At 32.1% G+C, this 24,771-nt stretch overlaps 1 protein-coding gene across 1 annotated transcript in view; it reads left to right on the top strand.

Annotated features, from left to right (window-relative positions):
* Positions 1 to 24,771, top strand: part of LOC127738533 (SCO-spondin-like) — a 76,485-nt gene that overhangs the window by 27,638 nt on the left and 24,076 nt on the right. The window contains exons 21-36 of the mRNA XM_052249815.1: positions 263 to 433; positions 3,172 to 3,342; positions 4,012 to 4,182; positions 5,105 to 5,275; positions 5,782 to 5,952; positions 8,553 to 8,723; positions 8,994 to 9,164; positions 10,381 to 10,551; positions 15,372 to 15,542; positions 17,281 to 17,451; positions 17,919 to 18,089; positions 18,577 to 18,747; positions 19,180 to 19,350; positions 21,839 to 22,009; positions 22,434 to 22,604; positions 23,344 to 23,514. Coding sequence (XP_052105775.1) covers positions 263 to 433; positions 3,172 to 3,342; positions 4,012 to 4,182; positions 5,105 to 5,275; positions 5,782 to 5,952; positions 8,553 to 8,723; positions 8,994 to 9,164; positions 10,381 to 10,551; positions 15,372 to 15,542; positions 17,281 to 17,451; positions 17,919 to 18,089; positions 18,577 to 18,747; positions 19,180 to 19,350; positions 21,839 to 22,009; positions 22,434 to 22,604; positions 23,344 to 23,514 — 2,736 coding nt within the window. The remainder of the gene's footprint in view (positions 1 to 262; positions 434 to 3,171; positions 3,343 to 4,011; positions 4,183 to 5,104; positions 5,276 to 5,781; positions 5,953 to 8,552; positions 8,724 to 8,993; positions 9,165 to 10,380; positions 10,552 to 15,371; positions 15,543 to 17,280; positions 17,452 to 17,918; positions 18,090 to 18,576; positions 18,748 to 19,179; positions 19,351 to 21,838; positions 22,010 to 22,433; positions 22,605 to 23,343; positions 23,515 to 24,771) is intronic.

Raw genomic sequence — 24,771 nt, 5'->3', positions numbered from 1 at the left:
AAATGTCAGAGATTGTATGCACTATCGTTAAATCAAATATAAGTAATGATATTAAGAAGCCGTCAAAGTTTTTGATTATTACGCCACAATCGTTTGTAGTTTACACAATAACCAAAAGAGGCGCTCGAATAAAGAAATGGAATTCTTATATTCTTTAAATTTATATTTTAAATAATTCTACGTATTACGAAATAACTTTAAAAAATTGCTCATTAACAGAGCCATGTCTATATTTCATTTGATTAATTTTGGATGTTTTCAGTTGATGGAAATTGGTCCGTCTGGAGTAAATGGCAGGTGTGTAGTGTATCTTGTGGTGGGGGAAATCAAACTAGGAATAGAACATGTAACAACCCGAAGCCACAACTTGGAGGAGAATATTGTGATGGAAATGATTCTGAAGATATTGCGTGTAACAAAATGGCTTGTCCAAGTAAGAATTGATAATATTGAGGGAATAGGTGTATGTACGAATTACTTATTGTTTAAAAAAAATTCGAAAAAAAATTCGAATTTTTTTTGGCTGTATATTTCTATCGTATGCGACAGAGATAAAAGAAAAAAAACAAGTTAAAATCATATATTTAGAAGTTTTAATATGGCGTATACAGTTGGATGCATACCAAGCATTACATAAAGTAAACGCACGTTAACGTCGCGTGCACATATTTCGTTAGCTAACTTCAAATTTCACGTTTACTAGTAAACGCGTGTTTACTATAATTACGTTAACGCGGTCAAAATGGAAATTTCTAATGTCTACCCAAGTTAATGCGCATTTACTCTGTGTCCGTTTAGTCAGTAGTAAACGGGCGTTTACTTCAGATTTCACAAGGTTTTTTTTTGCGTGCACTTAAAAGTAAACGGGCGTTTACCACATATTTCACAAATGTATTTTTACGTGCACTTGAAAGTAAACGCGCGTTTACTTTTCGCTTTCATTAATTGTGTAAATTATAAAATAAACTTCATGTTCTTTTGTACATCTTTTTTATTTTGTTAACATGACTTTTATCTTAATATTTTACGTATATGTGTTTAGATCCGTAACAATTCAAAAACACATTTGATTCGAAATATTAACTTTTACTAATTGCAAAAAATCAGTTCCAATAACTTTAAATACGGATTTTGTAAATTTTCTTTGTCACGTGATATGTTAGGTCATTGTATCCAGGATACAATAACAGTCTGCGATAACGCGCGTTTACTACAGTCAGTAAACGTGCGTTTACTTTTTACAAAAATAGAAAACGCGCCTTATTTCATGTTGACGCGGAAGTAAACGCGAAAGTAAACGGCCGTTTTCTCTTTACAAAATTAGAAGAGGCGCCGTTTTCGCGTTAACGCGGAGGTAAACGCGAAAGTAAACGCCCGTTTACTTTTTATGTCTACTGAAACTTCGGAGTTAACGCAGAGTTAACGCGGCGTTTACATGAAGTGCACGGGAGTAAACGCCGCGTTAACTTTTTCCGCCTGTCTACATGTAATGCTTGGTCTGCACCCAACTGTAAGTTCATGAATGTACATGCACTTAACAAATCACAAAAATATTACACAATGTTTTTCCACATCAAAGTCACAGTTTGGCCTTTCACATAGAACAAAGGTTAATATCTAACTGAACAGCAGCTCCCATTTCCGTTAAGAGAGGAATTAATTACTTGATTCGATAATGCAAAACTTGCACATTGAACCATGACACAGATGCGGTATAATATAAAAAGATAAAACTAATGGGCTAAGGAATATTGTGTTATTTTCACTTTTCTTGTACTTGTTTGATATCGCTGCTGGTGAATTGTTAGTCCCAAGGGTATCACAAGGTCAATAATCAGTGTTTCGGTACTGACATGATTTGTAACATTTTGTTTTTTTTTATTTTTCGTTGATAAATTTTGAATTCATTAAGAAAGCTATGTTCCATAATCCTCAGATGACCTTAGATGAATTTAGCTATCTAAAAGTCTCTTTTGGTCAGAAAGCTACGCGTTTATTTAGACATTTATATAGCCTTTGCTTTAATGTTGGGGATCTGAACGTTCCTGATAAAGTAAATCCAGAAAACCACTTCGGATGCAAAAATTGGAAGTAAATTTAAGGCAAAGTGAAAGTAATTGTGCGATAATTTGTGTTTTGATGAAATTATGGATTCATTTATATCTCTGACAGGAAGATGCATCTGAATACCGAACAAAATGATATATGAAGTATTTCTAATCCCAGAGATGCAATGAATTAACATTTGTTGGAAAAAGTTATAAATATGTAGAAGAGACGTAAAAATCGGCGATTTTTCATCCGTTTAATGTATTTTTTCACTTTAAAATTCACAAGTGTTTCCTTAAACATCCGTCCAGAGAATGTTGATTGAAAATTATATTTTTATTGCTGTAAGCATTTCCGTTGGAATGATATGAAAATATTTAAAGATCACCGGATTAATATTTTTTTAGAAGAAATCAGTAAGTCCTCATGGTTAGAGTAAACAAAGGGTCAAAACGATAACAAAATCTCATCTTGTCATGTTTTTTTTTCATACATCACTCATGCTTAAATGGTCAAGACAGCCAAACCGAATCCGGTGAACCTCTAAAGTTTTGTATAGTAAATGTGGAAATATTTAAAGCAATGAAATATAAATTTTTAATCAAAATTCTGTGGAAGTGCAGATTATCGAGAAATCAACACTTAAAATATGTATTTTTTCCAGCATTTTTCATGCATTCTATACATTTATAGACCTTTTTTTACAAATTTTAATCGACTCTATCTTTGGAAATATAAATGGTATATATATATATATATATATGTTCGATATTCAGATGCAATTAAACGAGTTATAAAGTATACAAAATTTCATCAAAATCCTACATATCACACATTTACCTATTTTTGACCTTATGTTATTACTTAACTTACTCTTTTACATGAAAGTATAGAGAAAATTGGATATTTTGTATTAGTTGATAATATTTTCAAGAGTATACAGTGTAAGTTACAATTTGAAAACATTGTACTTAACGGTGCTTTACCAAAAAATATCTCTTCTTTAACGATACCAAATAATTAAATGTCTATAAAATGTATAAAGATAGACAGGGAGGCAGGAAATAGAACTAAATTCATTGGCTCTATGTCCATAACGTCTGTTGTTTTGTATTTTGCAAGTTGATGGTATTTGGTCTAACTGGAATGAATGGACAGCCTGTAGTTTATCTTGTGGAAGTGGTACACAGTCACGGAATAGAACATGCAACGATCCTGAACCACAGTACGGCGGCACCTACTGTTCAGGAAATAATACCGAAGAGCAGAGATGTAAAGAAGATCCCTGTCCAAGTATGAAGTACATATTACAATGTTTTGAAATAATCCTTTAAATAGGCTTTATTTGCACATTAAAACATTAACTGTGTTTGACATCTTTGTTTCCAAATTCTGTAAAACGGTTAACAGAAAAACAATTCTGAAGTATCATTTTAATGAAATGTTTATATTCGTTCAGTATATGGTTGTAAATATAAATAAGAAGATGTGGTATGAGTGCTAATGAGTAAGACCTTTTCGGGTGAGCTATGTATGTTTTTTGTTTTCTTACCTTGTTTTGTGTCTTATTAAACAATATATGAGAATTAAACATTAGTAAACGACTGTTGCCTAATTTTATACTAATGTTGTTCTTTAAAAAATGCAAGTAATTATAGAAAAAAAGTATTTTTTAAAGTTCAGTAGATTCAACAAGTCAATAGTGCAATGAACCATTCCTTTTAGGACAATATAACAATTATTTCTTTTTTTGAATTCTACATTAAGAAGTTATTTAGCAATAAGCAGTATGACAATTTCCTTGAAGGTATATTTTAGAATTAGTTTTTATTAGAATTTTAAAATAAATATATCTCATTCCATACAGAAAAAGACTGTTCTGCTTTGATAAAAAAAAATCCCCGTCAGTTTTTTCTTTTGCTGTATTGTTTAATTACTTTGGAAAATACATTGAAATTGTAGTTGATGGTAATTGGTCAGATTGGAGTACCTGGGGTATATGTACTGTTTCGTGTGGTGATGGAAGTAAAACTAGAGATAGAACGTGTACTAATCCGATACCACAGAATGGTGGTCTTGATTGTACGGGAAACGAAACAGATATAGGATTTTGTAATTACAGTTCATGTGCAAGTAAGAAGGACGTAGTTATTTATTTTTACTTCAAGTTAAATTCAGTAATTAAGACTATAAACTAGCAATTGTTCCTTTTCATTGGTTTTCGATGTTTACAGTTCATAAACCAAAAGGAAATCTTCAGGCACGAAAGATTTAGAATGTGCCACACTGAAAGATATGAATGACGTAAAATATTGTCAGTCAGTAATATGAATATACGTCAGTAACATAAATATACATCAAAACGGTAATTTGTAGGTACCAGTTTGAGACTATGTAACCAGGTTCGTTTGTATATTTCAATTAATTAGGTTTTGCTTGAATGCTATCATGGAGCATTTTTGGTGCTTGTTTGTGATTTTTTCCTTCGATGATATTTTTCATAAACAAAAGTATTGTTTCGTAGACTAAATCGAAATAAATCATTCGATTTATCATGTGTTGTTTCTGATCAACTTGTTATGGAAGTGGAAAAAGTGGGAGCTGCTTTAAAATAGACCTTATCGCTATTTAGAAATCTGCGACGCTTGACCCGAGAATCTGCGCAACTTGAACTATTGACGTCTGCAACATCACTTTTCCACTGTGGCGTCAAATATTTTCGATTGTCACGTCAAAAATTTACAGGAACCTTTGTGATATACAGTAATGGCGGACAAATAGCGATAAGGTGTATAAGAACTTTGAATTTGTTATCTAATGAAGTTAAATCTCGATATAGGATAACAATGATACAAATTGGAGAGTTATATATTTTCTGTAGATAGCTATATTAATACAATATGAACACTTTTTTAAGCCGGTTTTGATCAAGTGAATTTTACATTTACTGTCCCGTATTGGAGTCACTTATTTGTTAACAGTATCATTAATAAAAATATATATACGATTCTAATTTGTAAACACTAAACAACACAGTTCTGCTTTTTTAATTCAGTAAATGGTAACTGGACTGAGTGGTCTGACTGGAGTGAATGCAGTGTATCATGTGGAGGAGGAATTCAAGAAAAATATAGAAACTGCTCTAATCCCGTACCTGAGTTTGGAGGCGAGGACTGTTTTGGCAATAATACAGAAATAAGCTTCTGTAATAGTAACTACTGTCCAAGTAAGTCTGTATTAAGTTTAAGTTCACTGCATACAATGGATTTAAAAGAAATTAATCAAAATCGTTTTATCATATAAGTGTATGAAAACTGTATCTAAAAACATCATACAATTTGTAATAAACTTTGAGATACTGTCGTGTGTTAAATGTTTATATTGAACAAAAGCGATATATAAAATAACATATGGTGAATTTAAAAATATTCATCGTTGGGTTTTATGATAGGATGCAATATATTGTAAATGGTTTTGATAAGTTACTACATGATAAAAGATAATACTAGTAATGAAAACAAAAACTTAAAGTTTTTTATATGTGACAAACTTTCATAATGTTGATTATATTAACATAAAACACATATTTCTGATTATTTTTATTCATCTTTTATCTCAATTTTGTGTTCTGTTCTCAAGCAACTTCATCAAAATCATTATTTTTTTTTGTCATGAATTCTGAAACACAAGAGTGTAATTGTTATGATAGGCTTAAGTTTAAATACATTTCAGTCAATGGTAACTGGACAGATTGGTCAGTATGGAGCACCTGCAGCCACTCTTGTGGAGAAGGTTTTCAATCTAGAAACAGAACATGTTCGAACCCAGTACCTCAGTTTGGTGGAAATGAATGTCTCGGTAATGGCACCGAAGATGTTATGTGTAACGAACACCATTGCCCAGGTAACAAACATATACCATGTGTTTGCATGCTCAATTAAGAAAAGTCTGAAGCTTACAATCAGTTTATTGTTGTCCGATTATTTGTTTTGTCATGATTTTCACTTCACTTGTCTTCTTAAAATATAAATTAATTTCTCTAATTCTGACATCATCTTCCCTCTGAATTTCTTAATGTGACGTCACGAAAAAAGGCGACCATGCCTGATGACATTCCATAGGAAGAACATATCAATGGAAAAGAAGGATTAAATTTGCCTGCATATCGTCTCAAAATCATCAGAGAAAGAGATTCATCCCCCAAATCTCGTTTAATAAGATATTTCTCTTGACAGTTAAATTTTAAATATCTAAAATGCTAGGCGAGCCTCGCGTTCTAAATTTGACAATATAACTGTCTCGAGTGGAAAAAACATCACACTCGATGCAGTGGTAGAATCTACACAAATCACCTAACAAATATAGATTTATTTCGTCTTCAAGTCATTGTTCCACTACTAAATTGTCTATTCTACTTACTAGTACACTTGGTACAATCAAAAACCTGATAATAAATTGTTCAAATAAGGCCTTTGAAAATAGTGGAATTAACTACTTTTGGAGTGTCAAAACTCGTTGGAAGTACTAGATAAATTGCATGTATATATTGGTGATTTTGAATCTGTTCAAAGTTTTGATTTGTCTACCCTATAAACCACTTTGCCTCATATTCTTATTAAGAAAAAATTCACACACCTAATTAAATGGGCATTTAAAAAGTCGGAATGCGAATACATATGTTCAAACTCTTTTAGGTCATTTTTTAGAAGCAACAAACAAAAGAGCTATGTCAATTGGACATGCTTTGATACTATTTCTCCCCTTGAATTTTTACTTGATAACATTTTTGTTCGCTTTGGAGATTCCGTATATCGTCAAGTTATCGGAATTCCAATGGGGACTAACTGTGCACCACTTATTGCGGACCTGTTTTTGTATTGTTATGAGTTACAATTTATGACTAAAATCAGCAAAGACCCATCGAAACAACATCTGATACAAAAATTTAACAATACGTTTAGATATTTGGATGATATATTGGCTCTCAATAATGACAAGTTCAGTATGTATACTAAAGACATTTATCCTGTTGAACTTACTTTAAATAAAGCTAATACTTACAATGACCACTGTCCTTTCCTCGATCTTGATATCTATATCATTAACGGGAAGCTTAATACAAAAATTTATGTTAAAAGAGATGATTTTTCATTTCCTATCGTTAATTATCCATTTTTAGATGGTGACGTTCCCTTGTCACCATCTTATGGTGTTTATATATCTCAACTTGTACGATTCGCTCGTGTATGTAACAACGTATCAGATTTTAGCGAGAGAAATTTATATATTACTGAAAAATTATTACACCAGGGTTTTCGATATCATAAACTAATCAAAACATTTACTAAATTTTATCATCGGTATAAGGACATCATTCGTAAATATAACTCAACATGCAGACATCTTATACGTTCGGGTATTTCACATCCAATCTTTTATGGTAATATTCTTTACAAAGTACAAAAATGTCAGTATTCACCTCAAAAGCTAACAAAACCTTTAAACAGACTTATTAAGAAGGGATATAGTTACGATACTGTTGTCAGGTCATTAAAGATTGCATATTTTGGCTTTAATATTGATTCACTTATAGGGTCTTTGCATCGGAATTAAACATATTTATTCTAAAACCAGTTGTTGGCATGACACGGGTTATGTTATTCTCATATATTTTATGACGGTATAATACTAAACCCCTAACAGGAGGGATTGTGCCTGATATTCATATGATGAAGACATAATCTTTCAATCAGTTTAATTGATGTCTGGAGCTGGCATGTCAGTAACTGCTAGTAGTCTGTTGTTATTTATGTATTATTGTCATTTTGTTTATTTTCTTTTGTTTCCTATTCTGACATCGGACTCGGACTTCTCTTAAACTGAGTTTTACTGTGCGTACTGTTGTACGTTTGTTTTTTCTACATTGGCTAGAGGTATAGGGGGAGGGTTGAGATCTCAAAAAACCTGTTTAACCCCGCCGCATTTTTGCGCCTGTCCCAAGTCAGGAGCCTCTGGCCTTTATTAGTCTTGTATCATTTTTAATTTTAGTTTCTTGTGTATAATTTGGAGTTTAGTATGACGTCCGTTATCACTGAACTAGTATACAAATGTGTTTAGGGGCCAGCTGAAGGACGCTTCCGGGTGCGGGAGTTTCTCGCTGCATTGAAGACCCATTGGTGGCCTTCGGCTGTTGTCTGCTCTATGGTCGGGTTGTTGTCTCTTTGACACATTCCCCATTTCCATTCTCAATTTTACTATATATAAATGATTGATAAATAATATCTATTTCAAACAACAGAAAGTTGTACCAATACAATTTGATAAATTCACAGTATTTAGATAAAAACAAACATATGATAAAGTAATGATGTTCATATAAAGATGTTATTATATAAGCATTTGCATGAAATTTTAAAAGTGCATACAAAACCTTCTGGAAATGCATTATAACAATACGCTTTATTTCTTTAATTCTTAAAGTTCTTAAACATTAAATCATTTAGTGGATGGCAACTGGACAAAATGGTCAGAATGGGACAATTGTACACAGTCCTGTGGTGGTGGTGTTCGGTCAAGACTAAGAATCTGTTCAGATCCTGAACCAAGCTTTGGAGGAGAAAATTGTCTAGGAAACAGTACAGAAAGAAATATTTGTAATGACCATAATTGCCCAGGTAACAATAATAATAAATTATAAGATAACACATTTTGAACTGAACGGTAATCTACTAAAGAATAAAAAAAGGTAACAATGTTAGAAGATGTATGATTTAGGATCGCATGACCTGAAAAAGAGGGGCGAAAGATACAAAAGGGAAATTCAACAATTGCAAAAGTGTTGATACTGACAGTCATAGCAAAGAATATATCTCAGATTGTGAAAATACATTATCGGCACATTTTAGCATCTGTTGGTTAGTCTATAATCATGATCATGCTTGCAGTTGATGGCAATTGGACTGATTGGTCTGAATGGGGCAGTTGCAGTGATACTTGTGGAAGTGGTCTTAAGCTTCGATATAGAAATTGTTCAAATCCTGAACCTCAGTTTGGTGGAATTGACTGTGTGGGTAACAAAACAGAAATCGATTCCTGCAACGACCAATATTGCCCAGGTTATATATATATACATAACTTATAGCTTCCTTTGTACAGAAACTAAACGGTCGTCAAAAGCAGACGTAAACAATCTTCTGCAGCATTTATATTCGTTTGGAGCAAATGCTGCTGTTTCGGTTAGGTTTGTCAATTGTCAAGACTTCTACAAACGTAAGAGTTCTGAGGTTTGAGGTTGAAGTTCTAATAAATAAAAATATTTTGATACATATTTCAATGTTTTCACGCTTTATTCTGAAATAATGAATTAATCAAGTATTTACTCTTTCAAAAGAGGTAGGTTCAATTTCCTTAAACTTATTTCACAGCGTGGCAAGTTTGAAAAACTCCTTTTAATGTTTATTCACAAGTCACAGAATCATAGAAACATAAGTGTACTTTAATGATTATTTACATTTAACCAAATCATAAATGCCACACAATGGTTCTTAAGTGCTATTTTGACAAGTTTGGGTAAATTTTTGATTGTATCCAAATATTTAAAGTCTTTCATATACAAATATAAACAAATTTATAGATAAATAAATTGCAATGTGAAGCGCTAGATAACTTTTTGATTGTATTGAAATATGTAATATGTTGATAATTGCTTTTAAAGTATACTATATACACTCTTTCATATTCGAATTCCAATCAGTTTGAACTAGTTTCTAATTTTGACCCTGTTTGTGGAACAAATACAGCTACATCTTTATGAAAAACAAATAAAGGAACAATTTTTGAATCCTTTATCCAATCAAATACTTAGATAATTATGTAGCCCAATGATTTGTTCTAATGATATTATAGAATCAAAAGGAGGACATTTTCGAAGCTAAATGCAATTAAACATTCACTTTGTTTTGGTTAGTGTGTCACATATCAAGTACATGTAGTATGATTTATTGTAATAAATATTAAATTTGATCTGTAGATGGACATATAGCTATTCTATTAGAAGAGCTATGTATGAAACAAGTTGAAGATCGGCTCTAGTTTATATTCTTTTTCAATGTCCGTAATCGCATTAAGTGTTGTCAATTTAGCTTATATATTTAGTCAGATAGGAATTTGCTATTGACGTACATTATTGTTGTTCTCTGTTTGATTTATTTATAATTTGTTAACGCTCTTGATTTCAAAATTAATATTTCTTTAGCTAAATATGCTATATATATATACATCCAATGAAAATATAAAGATATAATAATCACCCGTAGTTACTTTAAAATACAGTTGACGGTAGTTGGGCAGAATGGGCAGAATGGAACAATTGTACCTATTCATGTGGTGGAGGGCTTCAGTTTAGAAATAGAACATGTTCAGACCCTGAACCCCAGTTTGGTGGAAAGGAATGTATTGGAAATAGCACAGACAATAATTTATGCAACGAGCATCAATGTCCAGGTAAAACATATCTAATATTTATTACAAATACAGAACGTTTAGAATTACGTCTCTTTCTTTACTTTTCCTTGTTTAAATTCAGTTATATTGATTGATTGATTGATTGATTGATTGATTAACTGGTATTCTAACGCCACTTTCAGTACTATTGTGATATTTCGTGGCGGTAATTTTTTTATGGTGGTGGAAGCCAGAGTAACCGGAGGGAACCACCGACCTTCGGTAGGACTACTATCAATCCTAGTCAATTAAGATTTGAGTGGAACGCACCTGCCACATGCCGTATTCGAACTCACAATCTCAGTGTCGACAGGCTAGTGATACAGTAGTTCAAGTACTAAGACAACTCGGTGACCGAGGCCCCAAGTTCAGGTTAAAGTTAGAACGTTGAAACAATTTTTTCTTTTTGAAGGTGAAGGTTCCAAGATCTCCAATTGTATAAAATTTGTAATCAGATACAAGTATATTATTACCAGTCTCATCACTTGAAAATGAATTAAAGAGACCACCGCCCGTCGACATAAATACCAAAAATATATATCTAGAGGGGAACATACAACCATTTTCAATTTATTCTTACCACTTATTGAATTGCGTATGAATACTTATATGTCCATCGCACAACAGAAAAGAGTTCACCTTGTTATTTGGACAATGTTGACCGCCAAAGAGAAATCTATGATTGTTTTTGGTAAATGTTTTGATAACTTTTATAGACTTTGAACGATTTCATTTCCATCTTGACATATTGTATGGACATCCTGTTTGTTGTTGAAGACCGAATGTTCTCCTCTAGATGTATTTTTAGATTTCAGCTAGAATTAGTAAACTTGATATAAATATAAAAGTAGATTAATACACTTTTTATCTTAAATAATTTCATAAAATGATCTAATGGTTATATCCGTGTCAACAAATACAACAAAGGCGCAGATATAATTAGTTATTCGGTAGACTTATAATGACACTTTTTAATTTTCGAATGCAAGGGGTCACACATGTGTAGCCTTATCAAACTTTCTCCTATTTGGAATGATTCAGAAATGTTAAAACTTTGCCCTAATACGGGATATACTTTTGATCAATTACTTTTATCAAAGAAAGTTTCGTAACTATATTTTCATTCTTATATACAAGGAGTGAGGAAACCGAGTAAGGTTGCCCCATTTATTTTCATAAAATTAATATTTACATATCTGAAAATACTGTCATTTAGTTTTCTGTCTTGTCACAAAATATTGACTTTCTATGTATAATTTATCGGAAAATATTGGAATATTGCATAGGATGTACATCAAAACAAGAAAATAACCTCCACAGCAACGTTAAAATATTTTGGCGGTTTTCGAGGTAAAATTTTTTGGTGATTGCATCTTAATCTCAAAAACCATGATCAACGATTCTGATTGGTCAAAACTGCTGTTTGATGTTGTGAGAAAAAGTACTTGCAAAATTCATATTTCTTTTAATACAAACAGGATTATTTGTTTGATTTTGTTGAAATACGCACCCAGATAAATGAAGTTGTAGTAATAGTTTGTTTGAAATGTTAAAAATAAAGAAAAAATACTTCTGCGGTCATGCCGTTTTTGAGCTTGCAATCGCAAAAACACGTTATTTTTCAACAGATGATCACTGGCACATGTTCGTAGGAAGTTAATGGACAAAGGTGATACTTATCATATATTGAGGTAAGGAATTGTACGAATGATTAGTTTATATAACGCTTTGCACCGGAATGTTCTAGTTTATAATGATTAGAAGAGATAAAAATGCCACTGACTAACTGTAAAACTTTCTATGTAGTCCAGATTATCATGACGTCTGCTGAGGATATTAATCTATTTTGATTTATCAAGACCCCTTATTGACAGGTAGGTGTCAATGCAAAAATTAAAGTAGCCTTCTAAGGCGTCATAATGATTTGGACTCCCTTTTTAGCTCACCTTTTCCAAAAGGGCCAAGTGAGCTTTTCTCATCACTTGGCATCCGTCGTCCGTCGTTGTCGTCGTCGTCCGTCGTCGTCCGTTAACTTTTACAAATATCTTCTCCTCTGAAACTACAGAGTCAAATTAAACCAAACTTGGCCTGACTCATCCTTAAGGTATCTAATTTTAAAAATGTATCTGATGACCCCGGTCATCAACCAAGATGACCACCATGGCCAAAAATAGAACATGGGGGTAAAATACAGTTTTAGGCTTATATCTCTGAAACTAAAGCATTTGGAGCAAATCTGACAAGGATAAACATGTTCATCAGGTCAAGATCTATCTGCCCTGAAATTTTCAGACACATCAGACAACCCGTTGTTGGGTTGCTGTCCTTGAATTGGTTATTTTAAGGAAATTTTGCAGTTTTTGGTTATTATCTTGAATATTGTAATAGATAGAGATAAACTGTAAACAGCAAAATTGTTCAGCAAAGTAAGATCTACAAATAAGTCAACAAAATCAAAATTGTCAATTGACCCCATAAAGAGTTATTGCACTTTAATGTCAATTTTTCACAATTTTTCGTAAATGTTTGCAATCTTTACAAGATCTATCTGCCCCGAAATTTTCAGACGCATCAAACAACACCTCGTTTGGTTGCTGCCCCTGAATTGGTACATTTAAGGAAATTTTGCAGTTTTTAGGTGATTATCTTGAATATTATATTAGATAGAGATAAACTATAAACAGCAAAATTGTTCAGCAAAGTACGCTCTACAATTAGGTCGACATGAACAAAATTGTCAACTAACCCCTTTTGGAGTTATTGCACTTTAAAGTTAATTTTTCACAATTTTTCGTAAATTTTTTTGTACAATTTTGTAAATTTTTACAAAATATTTTCCTCTGAAACTACTGGGTCAAGTTCATTTTAGATAGAGATAATTGTAAACAAAACACAATTTTGTCATGAGTTCTATTCTTGTCTATAATGTGTGTCCTCTGTTTAATATGCACATAGACCAAGATGAGCGATACAGACTCTTTAGAGCCTCTATTTATGTTATTGTTTTTAAAAAGGGGGAACCCGATAGTTTTTAATCTAATATGTTTTGAGAATTGAGATATATTCCGATATCACAGTAAAACATAGATTGTTATGAATGACTTAATTTGATGAGAATAATAACAATTGCGCTCCTTATATAAAGGAATGTCCAAACAATCAAGTGGTGTAACAGTTTAACACATGGTTCCTATTATTTGATTATCAGATCAATATTAATAGAATACACACTCAAATAAATTAATCCTTTTTAAATTATTGTAATGGGAAATAATATGATTGAATTGATGGATTCTTTATTTTCATTCTAATATTATATCATGATCTCTATTTGTCTCCTTCATTTGATATTGAATATATGTTTCATCCTTTATTCTGAAATTGCAGCATTTAGTTTGCCAAAATCATTACTGAATTTAAAATTTTAAAGTTTGAAATGGAATTTATTCTAATACCCCTTCGTATACCTTAATTGTAAATTCATAAATCATTAGAAAATGTATGTAGCTGTTTTGATTATACAATGACAAACGGATAAAGAAATGACCAAATTGTATAAAGTCAGTAAAATGCATAAATCAATATGTATGATTTTATCCTTTAAATTAATTTGAAGTAATGCTACATGAATAGATGTACTCATCTGTGTGTTACATTTCAGATTAAAAGATGATACTTTTCTGCAGAGTGAAAAATCGACCAAATGGTGCACCTATTGAATGTGTCAGGAGTCAGTAAACATAGAAATTTGAAAATCTAAAAAAGATTCATTAAAATGTCGTTGTCATACAATTGAATAAATTATTAAAAAATGACAAAAGATTGGGAGTATACATATTCTGGTTTATCATCATGCATGCATCAAGAAATAACATTTGTGATATTTCAATGATATTAAAATAGTGCATTCAAGAGGATTAGTATTTAGTCTATAAAGGATTACAGACAAACTACCACATAAGGAATATAAGGAAACTGCAACGTACGGACTAGAAAATGTGCAACAGTTTCCAATCGTATTGTAATTCATGAAATAAACAGTGCAGCAAATGTTTTGATTCTCTTTTCTACTCATTGCAATAATAAAGTATTTTTTGAACTCGTATTTTATCATTGAAAAGGAAGGAGAGGGAGGTGTAAGGTGGACGTTCATGAGACAAAAAGAACATTTTTATAAAAATAAGTTATTATTGTAATAAAATGATAGGTAAGGGGATATCGGATTTGATTTCCATGAGACAATATTACATTCATCCATTATATGAAAAATTTACAAATTTAAAGTCTGAATCTGAAATATTAAAAGAAGCAAAATTGGTCTTTGAAAATGAATATTTTGTTGGAAAAAGCAGTAAGTCTTTTTCACTAACATCTTTTTCACTAACAAATGAACACATACTTTACACCAACACTTCAAAGAGCATAACTTATTCCACTACAAACAGAGTAAAAAAAAGGACAAAGGAATGGTAAACAAGCCCGGGAGGTCTGCGCCATGATCATTAAAATCTTTTCTTGTACATTCACAATGTAGCAAACTATCACTGATATTCCCCTTTTGATGTTCATTTGTTACAACCTGCGATTGACCTCACAAGCATGAAATTTTTAAAATGTGACTAACGCTTAATTTGAATTTTCGATTATAGCAATAAAACGGTAATGGCGCGCAAACAAACGTTATGTGTTATCGTCTGATTTTGTCTGAATGAAAAAAAGACATGCCTTCTACAGAAAGAAGTCGACGTCACAATTACGACGTTTGCAACAAGTGGCCTTCGTTTTGAAACTTAACTTTCAATGGTTCATTTTATATACAGTTGACGGTAGTTGGACAGAATGGTCAGAATGGAACAATTGTACTGATGTATGTGGCGGAGGGCTTAAGTCTAGAAATCGAACATGTTCAGATCCTGAACCTCATTTTGGTGGAAAGGATTGTATAGGCAATAACACACAGAATATTTTATGCAACGAACATCATTGCCCAGGTGAGACCAATGAAATTAAGAGTAAATTAAAGTCACAACTGTTTTTATTAAAAGTGTATGTGTGAGTTCAGATGTGTATGGTACATTTATCCTGCTGCAAAGCTATGTTTTCGGAATATGTAATTAGAAGTAAGGAATTCATAGTAGTGAGATAGATAATCGACATCTCATAAATTGTATTTTGTGGTTATTTTATGATCATATATCTAAAAAAAAACATTGGTTACAGTTCATTAGTAGGGGGAATACATTGCTATTAGTGTAGAGAGTGGTTATTAACGTAGGAATATGGGAAGCAGATATTTGATTTTGATAAAAAATAAATGGGAATGAAACAATAATATATCTTCAAATAATTTCTAACTGGATTAAAATTTCCACTGGTTACATACTGACATAGAAACCCATGCTTAACTGCTAAGTAAATAATTTGCATAATTTTATCAATACAAACATAATAATTGACATTGAAAATCTGTTTTCCTTCTATATTTATGTCTAAATAAAAAATAAATGACAATTGGACAACTTCGGTATAGGGTTCTGAATGCAGTTTGGCATGCGCATGGGTAATACAGTGTCGTAACAGATCGTGTGTTAATCCTCAACCCCTTGTTGTGGAAATGATTGTCTTGGTGACAGTACAGCAAGTTTATAATGCAATGGAAATAACTGTGTATAGATATAGGAAGATGTGGTATGAGTGCCAATGAGACAACTCTCCATCCAAGTTACAATTTATAAAAGTAAACCATTATAGGTCAAGGTACGGCCTTCAACACGGAGCATTGGCTCACACCGAACAGTAAGCTATAAAGGGCCCCAAAAAATTACTAGTGTAAAACCATTCAAACGGAAAAACCAAAGGTCTAATCAATATAAAAACGAGAAACACGTATGAACTACATAAACAGACGACAACTACTGTAATCAGATTCTTATGCATGTCAGGACTGATAAAGACTTTGCTAGATAAATTGATGCAATCAATTTTATTATTTCTGAATTCAAAAAGATTGTACTGTAAATTATCTATCTAAATTTAAACAAAAAAACAAAAAGGGAAGGGTGGCTTTATCTGTACTTTTTCTATGTTTGCAGTTTCAAATATTTTGTGAGAAAATAAATTAAGAATAAATTAAAGGCACTAGAAGAGTTTATGGTTTAAAAGAGAAAATGAAAATAGCACTTTATAAATCTGGTGCCTCCGAAACGCATTTCTGGATTTACCTTCACCAGGAACGCTAAAACCGAAATATTTCAATAGCAAGAACGTATTAGTATTTGAATACGTAAAGAACTACAGACCAACAGGGACCTCACAAAACAGCCAAATAAATTTAAGGTAAAATTTATCTGAAGCAGTTGGAACCTTGGTTTTGCATTAATTTCTAAGTTAATCAACGGAGTAGATAACAAAAGTTATGTTTTACTCACCTCAGTATCGTCCGTGGTATCGTCACACTGATTACTTAGTTGATGATACTAAGAGGACAAGCAATTTTCCAGCAGCGGTATCGACTCAGTGCCAGAAATTAAAAATAGAACTATTTTCTCTCCTTATCTACTTAAAACACCTTTTCGACATTTTATCGTCCTATCATTGGTTATAGGCGTATTCAGCAGCGAATCTAGATAATGCTAAATGCTTTCAACTTAAATATGACATTGTATATAGATTGTGAATCTATGATTATAAAAATTTGGGAATTGAGTGCACTGTTATTTTCTTTTTTAGTTGATGGAAACTGGTCTGAATGGAGCGCATGGGAGGAATGTAGCGTAACATGTGGAGGTGGATTGAAGACAAGAAACAGGACTTGCACAAACCCTGCATCACAATATGAAGGCAAAGATTGCTCAGGAAATAGTACCAACATTTCTAATTGTGCACACAATCCTTGTCCAAGTATGTATATTTATGCATAAATCCAATGAAAAGTAAAAGATTAAAAGCACTGATAAAAATTCATTTTGATTAAGATATCGAGTGACGATTGACAATAATTTACAAATCGGCCATTTGTGTTTTTTTTTTATATTTCAGTTATGTACAAAGGCAACCAAGGAAAGAGATATTCTTAAACTTAATTTATTTGTACAACTATATCATTTTGTACACACAAGTAGAATCCTTAAACGACAACCCGAAAATAAAATTTGATTTTCAACAATATTGAGAGAAAATGAACTGAGCTCCAAATCTGAAAAAAAGTATACCCCCAAAATATGTCGGGTTTTCAAACTGTTTATAACTATGTACAATGCCTTTAAAGGGAACACATTTTACAAATCAGAATTTTATGGAATGCTCAGAATATAATTGCTAAAAATGTTGGCCGATTATTTCATTGTATGTATATTTGTCAATTTTAGTCAATGGAAATTGGACAGAGTGGTCATCATGGAATGAATGCAGTGTTATTTGTGGAGGTGGCATTCAAGTCAGAGACAGAAATTGTTCAAATCCTGTCCCACAATATGGTGGTGATCAGTGTTTCGGAAATTCGACAAATTCGGACACATGCAATGAACAGCAATGTCCAAGTAAGAAAACAATCCTTATTACGTTTCTGATCGTGAACATAGTTTTGTCTCATGGATATTTCAATATTAAAGAAATAATAAACCATCTCTCGAACAAATTAAGAAGGCAACCTATCAACTACTAAACAACAAACTTATCATTTTATATGTTATTACGCAAGTTAGATTTAGAGCACCTTCATTTTGGATTTATATCTGAAAATCATTTTCTATCAGATTACACTTTTCTCTTTTATTTTTGATTTTCAATTTGAGGTAGCGTTCTACTTTGTCTGCTAATTAAAAGTTCCAGGTTGTATCAGGCACGATGTGAAGTTTACAATCTAATATATATCCTAAACAATACATATGATTTCTTTACTGCGTCACATTATGATTATTTTATTTTCTGTAGTTTAATAGTTAGATTATTTATTTCTTAATCGAAACATACTAAATTTTTTTTATAGTTTTTCGTCATAAGTGCCCTTTCTCGTTTCTGTTTTAGTTGATGGTAACTGGTCTGGATGGAGCCAATGGGAGGAATGTAGCGTCACTTGTGGTGGTGGACTCAAGACTAGAAATAGAACCTGTTCAAACCCTGCACCCCAATTTAGAGGCAAACACTGCTTAGGAAATGATACACTCATTTCTAATTGTGCAGACAATCCTTGTCCTAGTATGTATTTCACAAACATATCTACATTGAAAAGTACTGGATAATCAGTAATGATACGAAATTCTTTTTGGTAAAGATATCTAGTGACGCTTGACAATAATATATCTCTATAATTATTCAGTTGGCTAATACTTGTTTTATATTTAATTTTTGTTCATATGGAAATAAGGATAAAAATATCCATCAAGTCACTTAATTTTTACAAACGTTACAGTTTTACACACAAGCGGAATCCTTAAATGACAACCTTTAAATGAAACTGTATTGGGGACAATACTGACAGAGAATGTCTCTGAGCTCCTATTCTGAAATAGTATTACCACCATTTTTTAAAGTTGTTCATAATTTTTTATATAGCTGTTAAATGGTTCTATGTTTTAACTGAACACGTTAGCGGATTGTGTCAATGTATGTAACATATGTCAATTTTAGTCAATGGGAATTGGACAGAGTGGTCAATCTGGAATGAATGCAGCGTAACTTGTGGAGGTGGCATTAAAGTCAGAGACAGAAACTGTTCAAATCCTATACCGCAATATGGTGGGGAATCGTGTTTCGGAAATGCCACAAGTACTGAAACATGTAATGAAGACCAATGCCCAAGTAAGAAAAACATTTTGTACAATAGAAAGTTCCTTTTAACAGTAATATTCATTTTCTAAACAAATTAAGAAGGCAACAACCTATCAACTACTGAACCATAAACCTTATGATCAGTCATCATGCAAATTAAATGTGGAGACCTACATTTTAGATTTATTTCTAAAGATCATTACTATCAGATTACTCTTTTCTGTTTAAATTTAGATTTTCAAATTCCCGAAGTGTTCTCTGCTTGATTTTTTTTCTGCTCATTACAATTTAAAGGTTTTATTTGTCAAGATGTTTACAATCTAAAATATGACCTTCACAATTCATTTGACCTCTTTTACACATGATCATATGATTTTGTTTTTGTATTCTGTCGTTGGATACCTAATCATTTTATTTCCTATTCGAACCATAAGAAGTTGTAATAGTTTCGGCATTTGTGCTCTACTCAAGGCTAGGAACAGGACCTGTTCAAACCCTGAACCCCAATTTGGAGGCAAACATTGCACAGGAAATGATACCCTCATTTCTAATTGTAGAGACAATCCTTGTCCAAGTATGTACTTTGTTGCGTGTTATTTTATCGCTTTACTATACTTTCTACAATATATATATTGGCCTTCCAAATACCGTTTTGATTCCTAACATCACTGAAGAGACATAAATTGTCGAAATCCGGATATGGTGTACTAATTTTTGAACCTTTTGTTTGCGGTATACCATCTTTTCCGCAAGTTTATTGTTTTCTGTTTGGTATCAAATTAATAGTTAAGATCCTTTTTGTTACATCTGGTGATCCGTTTATTTGACAATTGCCATTGGCAGTCAGCAGAGTTTAAGAACATCCGTTGTTCGACCTGCTAGTCAAATGCGTTTTGTTAAAATATACTTTTTCACTTTTTTGGTCCTTTGGAAAATGTTGTTTGTGGTGTATTTAGACCCCTTTACCAAGAAATTTGTTTTAGATGCACACGTATAACAATTGCGGTTTTTATCCAACGCACTCATAGGTCTGAACGTTGTTTTCAATTTAGACTTGTATATATTTTTTCGTTTGGGCTTGTTTTATATTTGCCTTCGGGTTTATATGATCCGTTCATCCTATTTTGACTCTTCAAAATTCAAGAGTCTATCCTAAATTGAGGTAAATTGTATGGCTTTCCAAATACCGTTTCGTTTCCTAACATCACTGAAGAGACATTAATTGTCGAAATCCGGATATGGTGTACAAAAACGTTTCCACCTTTTGTTTGCGGTATATCATCTTTTCCGCAAGTTAATTGTTTTCTGTTTAGTATTAAATCAAAATTAAGATCTATTTATTACATCGGTGATCCGTTTATTTGGCAATCGCCAATGGCAGTCAGTAGGGTTTAAGAACATTTGTTGTTCGACCTGTTAGTCAAATGCGTTTTGTTAAAATATACTTTTTCACTTTTTTGGTCTTTTAGAAAATGTTGTTTGTGCTGTATTTAGACCCCTCTAACAAGAAATTTGTTTTGGATGCACACGTATAACAATTGCGGTTTTTATCCAACGCACTCATAGGTTTGAACGTTGTTTTCAATTTAGACTTGTATATATTTTTTTCGTTTGGGCTTGTATTATATTTGCCTTCGGGTTTATATGATCCGTTCATCCTATTTTGACTCTTCAAAATTCAAGAGTCTATCCTAAATTGAGGTAAATTGTATGGCTTTCCAAATACCGTTTCGTTTCCTAACATCACTGAAGAGACATTAATTGTCGAAATCCGGATATGGTGTACAAAAACGTTTGCACCTTTTGTTTGCGGTATATCATCTTTTCCGCTAATTAATTGTTTTCTGTTTAGTATTTAATTAAAATTAAGATCTATTTATTACATCGGTGATTCGTTTATTTGGCAATCGCCAATGGCAGTCAGCAAGGTTTAAGAACATTTGTTGTTCGACCTGTTAGTCAAATGCGTTTTGTTAAAATATACTTTTTCACTTTTTTGGTCTTTTAGAAAATGTTGTTTGTGCTGTATTTAGACCCCTCTAACAAGAAATTTGTTTTGCATGCACACGTATAAAAATTGCGGTTTTTATCCAACGCAATCATAGGTTTGAACGTTGTTTTCAATTTAGACTTGTATATATATATATATATATATAACGTGGAAATTGCAATAGGTATATTAGTCATATATGATAAATGTTCTAGCGTTCTTATCATAAACTTAATTTCTCCATACACAAAGGTTACATATAAGTAATTCACAAGTAAAATTCTAAATCGGCAACCTTAAACTGAATTGTTTTTAGAATAATAGTGACAGATATGTTCCCAAGCTCCAATTCTGCAAAAGTATACAACCGAAATATGATATGTTCTTAACTATTTATTGTTTTGTACATTGTTGTGAAATAAGACGTATTTTACAGATGTCAAATGAGAGTTCCATGGATAGCTCAGTTTGTTTTGAATATTCACGATGGCGGATAGTGTTATTATATATGTTATATTTCAATTTTAGTCAATGGGAATTGGACAGAGTGGTCATCGTGGAATGAATGTAGTGTAACTTGTGGAGGTGGCATGAAAGTCAGAGACAGAAACTGTTCAAGTCCTGTACCGCAATATGGTGGAGATCCGTGTTTCGGAAACTCCACAAATATTGATATATGCAATGAAGACCCATGCTCAAGTAAGAAAAAGATCATAATGCCGTTCCTGAAAGTGAACATACTTTGTGTAATTGAAAGTTCTATATTACAGATATCATAAACCATCTCTGGTTAATTTAAATTTAAATTAATGAGGCAAAAACCTATATACTACGAAACAACAATCTCGATTCTATTGTTCGAAATCGACTTAGGTTTTGTATGTATAAAATTTACCTTCTAAATCAATTTATAAGATTTAATAATCGGTAAAGTACTGTTGCCTTACATCTGACATCATGAGTTCCAGGATGTACTAATCATCAGACACGATGTCATATCATCTCTTTAATGCATGATCATATTAATATTTTGCGTTCTGAAGTTTAATATTTATTTCTTAATGGAACTACAATAAATTGTTATAGTTTACGTGATAAGTGTCATGCTCTTGTCTGTTTGTAGTTGATGGAAACTGGTCTGGATGGAGCGAATGGGAGAAATGTAGCGTCACATGTGGAGGTGGACTCAAGACTAGAAACAGGACCTGTTCAAATCCTGAACCCCAATTTGGAGGCAAATATTGCACAGGAAATGATACCCACATTTCTGATTGTGCAGACAATCCTTGTCCAAGTATGTATTGCAAGTATATCTACATGGAAAAGTATTCTATATCAAATGCAGTGATAACATTTTTCAGTTGAAGATATACAGTGATGTCTTACAATTTGTTTCTGTACTTTCTACTTAATTTAAAGTAAGGAGTATTTTGCGGCGAATTTGATTACGAAGTTTATAGAGTGTTTATTTTTCATTTATAAGCAATGATTGAAATACATTTGTAAAAATATAGTGATAATCTTCAACAATATATGTTTTGTGTTTATACGGTAAGAAAGAAAAAAAAAGTTATTCAAATTTTATATATACGCAATTATTACTTAGGTAAACAATTTTGATGACTTACAAAATAGTAGAAAGTTTTTTTTTCTTAATCATACTTTATACTAAATTTATATACAAGGTAAAGTACAATAGATGCATGAAAGCCAAAATGTATATACCTTATCGTCTATCTCAGCATGAACTTACTGTATTCAAACAAAAATTATTTTTTCACACATTAATAGAATCTACAAATGACAACCCTAACATCAAACTATATTAAAATTAATAATAAAGAAGATGTTCCTGATCTTTAGTTCTGAAATGGTAAATTTATATATCCAGCGAATTATGTAATTTTAAACTGATTATTGTACGTAACTGTTAAAAGGGACCATATATTACAAATGCTACATGGGTAGGTTAGTATGTTTTAGTATCCATGCTGGTGGATTGTGTTATATTAGGTATAATGTGTCAATTTCAGTCAATGGGAATTGGACAGAGTGGTCATCTTGGAATGAATGCAGTGTTACTTGTGGAGGTGGCATGAAAGTTAGAGACAGAAAATGTTCAAATCCTGTACCGCAATACGGTGGCGATCCGTGTTTCGGAAATACTACAAATTTTGAAACATGTAGTGAAGAGCTGTGCCCAAGTAAGAAAACAATCCCAATACTGTACATGATCGTGAAAAAAAATTATTTTGTTCAATAGAAAGTTCTTAATTACAGTAATGATTAATCATCTTGGCGACAAAATAATGTAGCAACAACATATAATCTACTAAACAACAAACTCAATTATGTTATACGCGATCAACTAAGTTAGTCTTGAATTACCGATAGTTTTTTTGTACGCCCGTCAAAATTTTGACGGGACGTATTATGGTATACAAATGTCGTCTGTCCGTCTGTCTGTCCGACGTAAACATGTAGCACCGTAACTAGAGAACGACTTATCCAAATTTCATGAAACTTAACATAGTTGTTTCTTATGATGGCCAAACGATCTGTATACTTTTTGGTGAAAATAAGATTAAAACTTTTTGAGTTACGGGACTTAGTAACTAAAACAGGTGTGTGTTTTTTTCACATGTTGCGCCGTATCTCAAAAACAATTTATGATTATTGCTTAAAACTTTACACACTTCTTAATCTTAAGATCTGTATACTTTTTGGTGATGATTCAAAATTTTATTTTAGAGATATTTATTTTTTTTAAAAAGGGGGGTTTTCACATGTCGCGCCGTATCTCAAAAATGATTTATGATTATTGCTTAAAATTTTACACACTTCTTAGTTATATTAATCTTAAGATCTGTATACTTTTTGTTTTTGATTCAAAATTTTATTTTAGAGATATTGAGTTTTTCGAAAAATGGAGGGTTTTCGCATGTCGCGCCGTATGTCAGAAACTATTTATGATTATTGCATAAAAATACACACCCAAGACGATGGGCGTATCATGCGCTCATGGCGCAGCTGTTTATTTCATATGAAAACATTCTTATAAATTGTCAGTTAATATTAATTAACATTTTGATTTTCACATTAATTTCCTGAATGTTCAAACTCGGTCTTGCTCCTTATTGAGGTCTTCCAATTCCCTCAGTGTTTGTTTGTTATCTTGATTTTTACCTTCTTAATCGATTTAGGAGTTTTAATAGTCGGTAAAGTACTTTTGCCTCACATCTGAAATGATAAGTTCCAGGATGTACCAATCATCAGACAAGATGTCATATCATATAGATATAAGAAGATGTGGTATGAATGCCAATGAGACAACTCTCCATCAAAGTCAAAATTTAAAAAGGTAAACCATTATAGGTCAAAGTACGGTTTTCAACACGGAGCCTTGGCTCACACCGAACAGTAAGCTATAAAAGGCCCCAAAAATTACTAGTGTAAAACCA

This window comes from Mytilus californianus, unplaced genomic scaffold (assembly GCF_021869535.1).
Source record: "Mytilus californianus isolate M0D057914Y unplaced genomic scaffold, xbMytCali1.0.p SCAF_4, whole genome shotgun sequence".
In the NCBI taxonomy this organism is placed as follows: Eukaryota; Metazoa; Mollusca; class Bivalvia; order Mytilida; family Mytilidae; genus Mytilus; species Mytilus californianus.
The sequence above is the reverse complement of the archived record's forward strand: the minus strand, read 5'-3'. Positions and strand labels throughout refer to the sequence as shown.